At 34.8% G+C, this 12,966-nt stretch overlaps 1 protein-coding gene across 2 annotated transcripts in view; it reads right to left on the reverse strand.

Moving 5' to 3' along the window:
* The window catches only part of LOC106088987 (ras-like GTP-binding protein RhoL), a 28,740-nt gene extending 16,342 nt beyond the window's left edge, over positions 1 to 12,398 (reverse strand). Inside the window, exon 1 of one of the 2 annotated variants that reach the window (XM_013254715.2) lies at positions 4,061 to 4,166. In XM_013254715.2, coding sequence (XP_013110169.1) covers positions 4,061 to 4,078 — 18 coding nt within the window. In that variant the 5' untranslated portion in view covers positions 4,079 to 4,166. Of the gene's footprint in view, positions 1 to 4,060; positions 4,167 to 12,111 lie in introns of those variants that run through there. The other variant, XM_013254717.2, reaches the window with a different exon arrangement.
* Positions 12,399 to 12,966: the final 568 nt, after the last annotated feature.

Raw genomic sequence — 12,966 nt, forward strand, 5'->3', positions numbered from 1 at the left:
AGTCATATAGAGAGATATGGGAGCTATATCAGGCTATGGATCGATTCAAACCATATTTGACACGCATGTTGAAGATCATGGAAGAAGCCGTTGTACTAAATTTCGGCCAAATCGGATAATAATTACGCCCTCTGGAGGCTCAAGAAGTCATCTTCGGAGGTTCAAGAAGTCAAAAAGTCATCTTCCAGATCGGTTTCAATGACAGCTATATCAGATTATGGACCGATTTGAAACAATCGTAATAAAATACCTCGTGCAAAATTTCAGCCAAATCAGTTAAGAATTGTGCCCTCTAGTGACTCAAGAAGTCAAGGCCTGAGATCGGTCTATATGGCAGCTATATCAGGTTATGGACTGATTTCAACCATACTCAGCAAAGTTGTTGTGCGATGGCATATGACTGGTCTAGACCCAGAGGTCTCATTGTAAATCCAGAGAAGAAATCTGTCTGTTCGAGAGGAAGATGAAAGTGGGCCAATTTAACGTAACAAATTTCCTCAACAGAACAATTTCGACACGCGCCATTTACGTCTAGATTCTCGAGAATCCTTTTAACTCCACGAGTTCGAAAAAATATTTGAGGCATGACGCCATGACTCGATTGAGGGGAGTGGTTGATAGCTATCCGGCAGGGACGAGTTCCCTGCAAATATAACAGTCAACAGGTTAGCCTTATCAAACGGGTCAGTGAACGTTTGATCATCCTTAACAAGAGTTGGGATAGACGAAGAACTAACCTTTACTCTTTTCACGAACGACCAAAAGCTCTTACTCTCTCGTGTAGAAGCAAGAACCTTAGGAGCAGAAATCTGTGGATATGCTCTATAAATATGCAAACTTATTCATCCAGATATGGCATCTGACAACAAATGATCAAAATTAACATTAAAAGGTTTATAGCTTTGCTGTTGTTCTGTTTTGTTCTCAAACTTTTTTTCTTGGCGTTTTCTTTGCATTGTAATTGAGAATACGAGTAACAACAATGTTGAGTGTAATGATTTCATAAAGGAAAATCACTTGAGCTGATAACAAATATGGTAAAATTAACGAACAAAAGGAAAACCACACACACACATACAAATGAAACTCCAAAAGCCTTAGTCTGAGTTTAAAGAAATCAAATAACACAATGCACATTACAAATGTAGATTATGTATTTTATTATTCGTTATTGAATGGAAAAAAGAAAGGAAAATGAAATATGCGACAAACGAAGTACAGAAGCAATAATTTATAGCCAGAAAACTAAATTGATAAGAAGAATAAGATCTTTAAGAAGTGAAACGAGAGGAAAAAAAAAACTGCTGCAGCTGCTGCAACAGCTAGCAGTGCGTGTATGGCATGACCAGGCGGCAAGATTAAGATGACAGCCCATTGTGGCAATGGCTATGACTGTGATGGAAGTTAACAGCTTGAAAGTTCAAATACATTGTTGACATTTTCATCTTTCATTCGAATGCAATCAAATAATAATAATAAATACAATTCATTCAAGTACACTCTCTATACATCACCATTGTTGGGTGCATTCTCGTTTTAATAATATTCTCATAGTGGTCCTTGTAATAGATGGCTTTAAAAATATATAAATTTGAACAAATTATTATAAACAAGTGACTTGTTTCACTAAGGGCCCTACGTACATATATTTCATCGGTTTAATGTCTCTTTAAGGCTAACCACAGAAGCAAAATAATAAGTGGTTAAATAAAGAGGGAGGGAGGGAAGAAATTTAAGATTGTGGGAATTTATAACATCGATAACGTTGTCTGTATTCAAACCCTGTAAATGTTATTAGTCAGTGCATTTATTATTGTATTGCAGACTGTTAGTCACTTTTGTGTAGCCTGATGGGCTGCTCTCTTTTGCTGTGGAAAGAATCTGGCAGCGTATGTAATTCAATATGATTCAGTTTTCTAGGCGATACATAATCATTGACACGGGATAACTATAAGCCCCACACAGTCTGGAACTTTGAGCTCCGACTTGTGTGGTGTCCATCGTTATCACGGGAAGCTTAGCTGAAAGCTACCGGGCGCGTCCACAGGTTGCGGATGGTGGAAAGCTCTGTTTTTATGCGGAGTAGCTGCAAATGCGGCCGCGGGCACTCAGCGATTTTCGAGAGGAGAGTCTCAGTGAGGAGTCAGATGGCACTGGCTCTTTATTAAATACTGAGTGCCAATGATACTCGAGATGACAAGGCGAGTTATTGGCTTCTTCAAATAACCAATGGCCAACATCAGCGTCTGATCCCAGGTTAGGAGCAGCTGGAGGCGAGCGTCGGATCTTGGAGCAAGCGGCTCGCCACAACGAGGGATACATGTCCAATCCCACAAAACCCATGCGGTTGGGGCGCTGGGCCAGTAACCCGCCCCCGGAAAACTATGAGAACTACTATAAAAAATAAAGGAATAGTAAAAACGGACAACAAACGCGTGAGAGGAAGGAGAGGTATCGGGAGAAAAAGGAGAGAGGAGAAACGTCTTTCCGCAGAAAGAAAAAGCAAATGGAAAAACGTGAGTGTGAGCGAATTGGCATGTACAGGAGTCCGAATGAAGTCCGGAAATTCTATACTCCTTTACGTTCAAAGGTATTCCAAGCCATATCTGAGTTTGGTGTCCCTGCAAAATTAATAAGACTCTGCAGAATGACACTTGCAGATACGCGTTCCTCAGTAAGAATAGGAAAGAATCTCTCCGAACCATTTAATACCAAACGAGGTTTCAGACAAGAAGACAGCCTATCGTGTGAACTCTTTAATATCCTGCTGGAGAAGACTATACGAGATGCAGATGTGAATAGATATGGCACACTAATCACAAGAGAACACATGCTACTCGCCTATGTCGACGACATCGATATCATAGGTCGGTCACCGGAAGTAGTAACTGCAGCCTTTGAAAGAATCGATAGAAAGTCAGTGAAAATGGGTCCTGCAGTAAATGGAGATAAGACGAAATGGATGGTTTCAACTCCCAAAAAGCCGAGCAGATAAAAAAATGGAGAAAGTTGGGAACCACAACATTGAGACAGTCAGTAATTTTATCTACCTCGGTACCGCCGTAACCGAAACGAATGACACCAGTTTTGAGATTAAGCGAAGAATAATACTGGTAAACAGATGCTACTTTGGACTAAGTAGGCAATTTAGAAACAAGGCCACCTCTCAACAGATAACGATTACACTATACAAGACACTGATACTACCCGTGCTGTTATATGGTTCTGAAGCATGGGTACTTGTGAAAGCAGATGAGGCAGTGCTTGAAGTATTTGAGAGAAAGATTCTTCGTAAAATATATGCACCAGTTTGCGTTAATGGAGAATATGGGCGACGTATGAACCACCTACGAGCTGTATGACGACGATAGCTTAGTTACACGCATCAAAATACAACGGCTGCGTTGGCTAGCTCATGTTGTAAGAATCGATGAAGAAGCTCCAGCAAAAAAGTCTTTTGAAGGCAAACACAGTGGTGCACGCAAACCGGGAAGACCAAAAGCCCGATGGAAAGATCAAGTGATAGGAGACACCTCAAAACTAGGTGTCAGAGATTTTAGAATGAGCGCGTTAGATCGAGGCGCTTGGAACGATATTCTATGTTCGGCTAGTGGAACAAATGTTCTGTCAGAGATTTTAGAATGAGCGCAGAAGATCGAGGCGCTTGGAACGCTATTCTACTTTCGGCTAGTGGAACAAGTATTCTATCATAGCCTATTAAAGTAAAGTAAGTAAGTAGGCATTGCTGTTTACTACAAGGAACTAGGGTTGGCTTAGATATAATGTCGGAGGTTGGCACAACTATCTTCTCAGATAGCCAGACCGCTATTAAATCTTTAGAGAACGTATTTCTGATTACAAAGACAACCCTCGACTGTGGCATATCTGTCAACATATGGCCGAACCGTACAAAATGTAAACAAAGTAAACTAAGCAAATTTCTTGACACTTTCTTTGAGAGCTTTTAAGAACTGCGATTTGAATAGAATGATATCACTTAATGGCCTTTTGTTTTTAATTTTTTTTGCTTAAATCCTTTTTTCGTAGAGAAAAGCCTTACTCTTTTTATTTGAAACATTTCCGTTTAGAAATTATTATTGTAAAACTTGTTTAAACTAACAGAAAAATAGCGAGTAATCACTTGTCGAATATTAATAACGTACTATGAGAAGAAATTCTCTAGGGCTGTTGTGATTTCAATAAACTAAGCATGATGTCTCAGATATAAAAAGCTTTGTATAGAAATAAAAGTTTGTTTCTTTGGTAGAATAAACCACAATCGGTTAATACTTATGAACTCTTACTGTACTTCTTGGTATATTTAGTTTTTAAGCCAAGGCAAAGATAAATCAAATTAAAGACAAAATCCCAAAGAGAGTACAATGAAGAAATGATAAAAAATGACAAATTCAAAACACCAACGAGTCAGATGAAAAAATTGTTTCACTTTACCGGCTGATCATCACCATACAACTTTCACGCGTCTGCCTGTGGTATATGACATTACACCAAATCAGAAATCATTAGAATTCTAGTAACGCCTAGTTTCTCAGTGACGTGAGGTTTTTGTTAATTAAAAGCCTCTCTTTATGAAGATACTCAAAAATACAGGAAAATTCTGTATTCATTCCCATGAACGAGTATGGGAAGTAATGAATTCCAATTTAAATAGACGTAATAATTTTAGCGTGAATAAAGTAAATGACAACAATCCAAGCCATTTTTTTATTTCTCTCACTTACCCTAAATGGATGTTCAGCGAGAAATATGGTCATGCATGGGTTATGCGAGCCCTGGCAAGAGTTCTTGAACTATGAATTAATTTTGTTTTAAATGGAGAGTGATTCAGATTGTTTTGTTTTTTTTTCTGCTTTGCTTTATATGCGTCATTAGTTCATTTAAGTCTAGGAGAGTTTGGGTATTTTTATGTTCTCAATAATACAATGTTTTTGGTATTGTATCATATATTTATTTCTGTAAGTACGTCTCTCTGGCTGCATATGCTGTAAAATACAGTTCCAATAGAATAAAGCTAAATATAAAGCCACCATAAAATGATTTGCCTATTAGACTCATTCTGATTCAGAGTTTGGTTATAATCTTTTACTAAAACTTAACTTTAAATGCTGATTTTTCTTGTTTGTTTCGTTGGTATAACAGTTATCGGTTATACTGTCATACATATTTTATTTTTTTTTTTTTTAAGTGCTAATTTGATAGATTATACTGAGTTAAGGAAATACAAAGTGTTTTCACTTTTCTGCAATATAACAATTCATTTGTTGTATAACAGTTATGAAACATAAAAATATTTCCACAACTACAATAATATTCTGTTATTTATTTATGTTGCTTAATTGTTTTGATATAATGGGTGTGTTTTTCGGTTCAAATTTAGTTTTAAGATTACAATTTACATTGCTCACAATTTTATAATTGTTATCTAAAACTGTTATACATTTGAGCAACTAAAGATAAAATTGCGTGGATTGAAATATAAAGCTTCTATTTTTTGTTGATATTAACTCTATTTTAACGTTGAAAACGAATAATAAAAAACTGTTATACATAAACGGTGGTTGTTGGGAATAAATGATTATTAATTGAATATAATACTTAAACTTATTTTATCGTTAAATATCAATTTTTCTTATTTGTTACCTTAGTATAACAGCATGTCGGCCTATGACGCTGAACGCCTGGGTTCAAATTCTGGCGAGACCATCATACAGTTTGCAGCGGTGTTTATCCCCTCCTAATGCTGGCGACATTTGTGAGGTTCTATACCATGTAAAAACTTCTCCTCAAAAGAGGTGTCGCACTGCCGCACGCCGTTCAGACTCGGCTATAAAAAGGAGGTCCCTTATCATTGAGCTTAAATTTTATTGGGAATACACTCATTGATATGCGAAAAGTTTGCCCCTGTTCCTTAGTGGAATGTTCATGGGCAAATTTGCAATTTTTTTTCATTCATTCATTTCTACCTTAGTATAACAGTTATTTGTTTAACTGTTATACACATTTTAATTTTTATATTGTATGCCATTTGTTTTTTAGGACTGAGTTCAACGAAATATAAATCTTTTTTCACTTTTCTGGATTCTACAAATATTCAATAGTTGTATAACAGTTGTCAGAAATGTAAATATTCGACGAAATACAAATATTTTTCCACTTTTCTGGATTATACGAATATTCAATAGTTGTATAACAGTTATCAAAAATGAATATATTTCTATACATCATCACTTTTTTATTGTTTAATTGTTCTAGTATAGGGATTAAGAGTTTTTTTTTCAAAATAGGTTTCAATACTGAATTCTATATTTCTTTCCTAGTATATCATTTTTATAAAAGTTAACTAAGACTGTAATACCTTTGGAAAATTCTAGATTGTATACCGATGAATTAAATACGCGTCTATTATAACACTATTATAACCTTGTAAATTAGAAATTTTAAACTGTTATACGTACAAAAACGATGACTATTAAGAGTAATGGATTCTAAATTGAGTCTTAATACAGTTTACCACTAAAATTTAACTTATTATTATATTAATTATTAATTTTGCATATTTGTTACCTAAGTATAACTGTTATCCTTTGTACTTTTATACATATTTAAATTTTTATGCAAATACTAATTGGTTGATAGAGCTGCGTTTGATGAAATATTAAGGTTTTTTAACTTTTCTGTATAATGAAAATTTACCATGGTTGTATAGCAGTTATCAAAAATGTTAATATTTCCAAAGAACTTTTTATTTTCTTGCTGAATTGTTTTGATATAGTTATTAAGAGAGCTTTTTGTTTCGAAATTGTTTTCATTATTGTGTTTTACACCTTTTTTCTAGTATAACAGTTGTATAATAGTTATCTGAAACTGTTATACATTTAATTGTGCAAGACGAAATCGTGTTTAATTAAATAGAAAGCTTCTATTAATGTTTTATCTTTATAACACTATTCTGATATTGTAAAACAGTAATTTGGAACTGTTATACTCATAAAACGCTGGTTTTGGGAATGTAAAAATTCTATTTGTAACTTATTTGCATAAAATTAAGAGTTTAACGATTTTATTAAATAACAGATCCATCATTAAATTTTTTTTTCGTATATTTGACAGTTGAATATAAGTTTATATTGGCAGTCTGCAAATAAACTCACTTAGACAAATTTTTATTTGTATAGAAAATTTTGTTTCTAAATTTGTCAAAATTAACTGGCCTATTAAATAATTATTATTATGAACGCCAAAAATATTAAACTGTGCATATGTAGCTGTATTGTTCCTTTCTTTATAAATGCATACAAATATTATGGGCTACCTACTAAAAAAATCCAATTTTATAATCCTAATTTTAAAATTCACAATTAGTTTTCAGTGTTACCTAGATACCGCCTATCTGATTGTTGTTATTGGCGTGCATACATCCATAGCTCTTGTTTGGCAGATGTCAAAATCTGTCGCTTGTCGAGACGTTGTTTCAACTACAAACACAATTAGGTCGAATACTAATTAACAAAACTCTATGCTAATCTCCAAGTTTTTTTACGTTAATCACTTAAAACCACAAAAGTGTGACACTGTGCGATGGCGCTTAGGGTCGAACGGTCGTTTAGTTCGCTGTACACTTTAGGTCGGTCGGTGGTGGTTGTTGTTTGGTTATTGAAATATAAAAACACACTTTGAGTTCAACATCTGGTTTTGGTATTGAGGATGATGCATTTTGAAACATGTTTTGCCTAGGGAGGGGGTGAAGGGAGTGAATTTAATTTTTCTTCTTCTCATTTGTTTGTTTCCACTGTAATTTGCAATTGTGAAAATAACACGTTTTTATCAAAGTCCAAATACAAAACTTCACTAAAGTAGCTTGATATGAAAGAAAAAGTTAAATCATACAAAAACAGGCATGAAATTTTTTATGGTTGTTGTGTTTTTCTTTTTTTTTCATCAACCACATGATCACATAATAGCAGAGATTTTTGACAACACCCAAAGGGTGAGAGGCTTGCGTTGAGACGGCAAAATTAACAGCGTTGCCACAGGCTCACAACTTTTTCTTGGGAAATTAGCTGTCAATCCCTTAATTTATGAATGACCTTAATAAATGAATGACTTGATTGACTCAAGCATATGTTTTCCTCCATTACATTTGCTGTTTTGACATGCAAACGAACAAAAATGGCTCATTTTCAGTAAAACCAAGTTAGTGGGACCGGCAAAAAAATAAATGTATGTAATCCGGAAAAATTATTAAAGAAAATGATTTCAGTCAATGTTAAATTATACAATATGCTAATACAATATTCTCAAGACCATCACGAGGCCCAATATCCATTTTGAAGAGATAAGAAATTAGATGTTAAATACCTGATATGTAAATCTATCTACCGATTTATTTTCCTGAGAATTAAGAAAACACATTTTTTTCGAATTTAGAAAATCCCTGCCCCATACAACCAAACTACCGATCTAGTGTTATTAGCATTTGGATAGTGTATATCACATACGACTTGCTTGAAGTTTAATAAGACTTAAAGAATCTTGCAAAGCATGACCAATATAGATTTTAAACCCCACGTAGCTGGTTTAAAATCTAATAATTTAACAGACCGATTTTTTCCCTCGTCAGTAGAATTTAGAGAAACCATTTGTTTTGAATTTAGAAAATCCATGTCAAGCATGGTCCAAGTCTGTTCAAATCGTGCATTGCTCCCATTAAACACACCAACATAAAACTTGATTGGAGTTAGTAATAATTTAAGAACATTGCAAAGTTAGGCCGCCATAGTTCTTAAGCCCCCGGTAGCTAAGACGCTTAAGGGTCTACTTCTCCCAAGCCATGTTGAAGAATTTCCAAGTGCTGAGCATATGAATTTGGAAAATTGTTTGTCATAACTGTAAATATTAGGTCAAACCGTGACATTGAACAGTCTTTGTGGCTCTTGACTTATCAAAGGATTTCGATACGTTCAGCTATACCGAACGTATCTTAAGAACCTAGCTAACACCACTTTCAAGTCCGGAATGAAAAGTTGGATAGCGAATTATTTGTGTTATCGCCTGTCGAAAGTGGAATTCAGAGAAAAGGTGTCGAAGCCCCGAAGTGTTAAAAACGTAGTTCTCTAAGATGGGGTTATATATCTCCGGCTTTGTTTAACTTCAACCTATTCTTTATTACACACCCTCCAGACGCTATCGTGACCTGGCCCCTCATTTCGCTATATGAAATTTAAAGATGAAGCAATGGATGTAACATGGACAATGGAATTCAGAAAAAGTCCAACCAACAACTATACCAAAATTCGCATGTCCTCCGCACATGCAACTTAAATTTTTGATAATGTTAGAAGTAGAAAATGGTCCTTAATTCATTGCTTGCAGCATTTTAGGGTGCTAACAAAGAATCCTTGTTTACTACATAAAAGACGAACGACCGGTCAGTGAAAGGCTATGCAGATACAGTTTGGATCAGGGATGGAAAAGTCAGTACTCTAATACTTTCTGTCTTGACACATCTGAGCAAATCCGGGTAAATAAGAAATGCTTTTACCCTACACGATAAGATTGGTTAAAGACTTTTAAAGGTATGATGCAGTCGAAAAATTCTACGTCGATCTAGCTACGTCCTATACTATCTTCTGAATAAAACTTTCAGGTTCAAACTTTGCGCATATAATTTTTATTGCTCTAAATCAATTGGTATAGAATATGGACCAAATCGGTTCATATTTAGGAATAGCCCCCATACCAATTGATCTTCCAATTTAACTTCCTGATCCCTTAGAGTACGCAATTATTTATAGATTGAGTTCTGAAAATAGTCTTTTTTTTTTTGACTTCAAACATTTATGTTAAATATGGTTCAAATTCAAGCGTCAGGGTAGCTGAAATGGTTGCGAGCTTGGATTACCAATCCGGAGGTCGTAATTTCGACTCCCACCAAAGACTTTGGCCTGTCGTTGCTGTTGCATCAGAGTGTACAAAATTGATTAATAGTAAATGAAGTCTGAATCCAGACTGCCATTCTAACCTTACCTATGGTCCAAATTGGTCTATAATCTTTTATAGCTCCCATATAAATCGGCCTGTCGGCCTGACTTCATGGTAGAATGGCCCAAATCGGTCTATAATTTGGTGTAGCTTCCATATAAACCGACTTCCAAATTTGACTTCTTGTGCCAGTATAGGTGTCATTTATATTTATATATATTCTGACTTCCAAAGTGTTGTTCAAATCGGCCCATATATCGATCCTCCAAAAATTGACCAGCTGCGATAACCTGTGATTCCTAAATTTTGGTAATTTTTGATATTAGCAAACACTTTTTGCAGACATTAAATTAAGAATGTTGAACTTTTGAATAAATCCATAAAAAATTTTCCGTGTATTAAAAACAAGTAAATCGTGCTAAGTTCGGTCAAGCCGCATCTTATACACCCTCCTCCATGGATCGCATTTGTCAAGATCTTTGAGCGACTTTTTCAAATATATGTGAGCTAAATCAAGTTATTGGCCGATATGGACCGTACTTGTCGTGGCTGTTAGAAGTCATAGAAAAACACCAAACATTTTCAAAATTTCAGGCAAATCTAGTAATAATTGCGTCCTCTATATGCTCAGAAAGTCAAACCGGTTTATGTGGCAGCTATATCAGATTATTAACCGATTTAGACCATACTTGGCACAGTAATTGAAAGTCATGCCAAATCAAATAAGCAAAGTTTCAACCAAATTGGATAAGAACTGCGCCCTCTAAAAGCCCATGAAGTCTAATCGAGATACCGGTTTATATGACGGCTATACCAGATTATGGACTGATTTAGATCATACTTGGCACAGTTGTGGGAAGTCGTATCAAAACGATATGTGCAAAATTTCAGCCAAATCGTATAAGAATTGCGCTCTCTAGAAGCTCTAGGAGTCTAATCGGGAAATCGGTTTATACGGTTTATTCCTAACCTAAATTTTCTTTTTCGAGGTCACTTTGTATTATTTTGAGCGCACAACAAGCCGATTGCTGAGTTAGGTGTATGTCCATAGTGGCATGGAGCGGATTAATATCCGCACCTTCTTTTCAACCTAATATGTTAATCATTGTTCACTCAATTTCCATTTGTATATATTTTTTTTATTTTAAATATATAATTGTGCATTATTTATTTTTTTTATTATTAAATCTTATTAATCTTTTAAATTTACTTTATTTGTCTTATTAACATTCCAAACAGATTTGCCTGACATAGAAATTAAGGTGGCAACGCTGTTTGTGAGAGTGGATCAATGAAGACGACAGGTTGTCAACAGGTAAATAAATATTCGCAGAGACCCGTCCACCGCTCTCTCTCTGATTCAGCCTTTACGACTTTACACAAACACCTTATAGGAGTGGTATGATTTGAGCTATTAAAGTACTTACAGTTTTTTTCACCTTACTTTCGGCTATTTTGTTGGTCATTCACTTTACAAAAATTAAAATTTAACAACAAAACAAGTAAAAAAAAAACAAGCCAACAAACTGAAATTATAAATTAAAACAACAAAACAAACACACATAAACACTCGCGAATGTCACAAAGCTAGGTTGAGCAAGAGAATGCAGGGGGATACCATAGCTAAACAAAACACAAGGTCACCCGCCACTACCACTACTCTCTGGATTACGTTTACAAAAATTTATAGATACGCTCATATCTAGCGAGTTTAGACAACACCAAGTAAAAAAAAAAAATAACACATTTCCAATAATTTGTTTGATTTGATATTGCCAAGCAAAAAAATCTACTTTGCTTGTGTAAGTATTAGTGACCTAATACATAGGCGAATGAACCATTAACAATTAATTTTTGCACTCAATAAAATAAATATCATGCATTCCCCTTTCTTCGTTCCCTTTTAGCCAATCACTTCCATATTTCGATTATCAAAGAGGAGTGTATAAGTATGTACGTTTAGAATTATTTTTGGAAATATACATATGTATCGTATGCAGATATTTTTGTTGATTTTATGTTTTTTTTCTGTTTCTTTTTTGCTTTGCTTAATTTTGCTAAACTTAGATTTTTTCTATGGAATTGTTTAGAGAATATAACAGAACATACTTTATTTATTGCACCAACAAAAATTTATTAGGAAAATTGGCAACTATTTCGCTTGTTTTCAGCACGATTTTGTTTTCTTTCGATTCAACACGTTGTTGTTATTTATGTTTTTTTTTGTTTCTTGCCGTGAAATATTTCAATATTTTCGTGTTTTTGCGAACTTCCGCACCGCACTACTTTATATATCTTGTAACCGTCAAATTTCACTTTTTCACTCACTTCGGCTTCGCGGCACTTTGATCGGAAACAAACGAACTGATCACTAAGGCAGTCATTTAACAATTCCCAATTGTCTGCGGCTCATATTTGGCTGTCACCGTGTGCTGCTTTGCTTGTTGGTTTATGAAGTAAACTCATTGATATTGGCCTCTCTCTCTCTCTCACTCACTCTCTTTTCTTATTTCATTTTAATGGGTATTTCTCCCATATTCCCATTTTTTGTATTGTAGTTTACGAAGTATCTGTTTCTTTCAGATACTCATTGATGTCTGTTTCCCTCTTTTTCTATCCCGTGAACTTCTTGAGTAGCGTTGCTCTTACTTAGCTAATGAAACTCTTTAAATGTTATGCAGTGTAGACACGGCCATAAAGTAGAGTAACCAAATTGGAAATACTGTGTTATTTTAAATGTTTCGCAGGGGCATATCGATTTCTGAACTATACAGCAAATGTAAGCAATAAACTTATAACAATGAATCTGGCCAAATAATTCCACTCATAAGGGTGGCAACATAAAAAATAAAAAAAAAAAAAAACTTATAACAATCCCCATAGGCAGAGGGGGCGTATATTCATTTTGTCAATTCGTTTGCAACAATATCGAAATATCCATTTCCAACCCTGCTAAGTTTTCAA

This window comes from Stomoxys calcitrans, chromosome 2, assembly GCF_963082655.1.
Source record: "Stomoxys calcitrans chromosome 2, idStoCalc2.1, whole genome shotgun sequence".
Lineage (NCBI taxonomy): Eukaryota > Metazoa > Arthropoda > Insecta > Diptera > Muscidae > Stomoxys > Stomoxys calcitrans.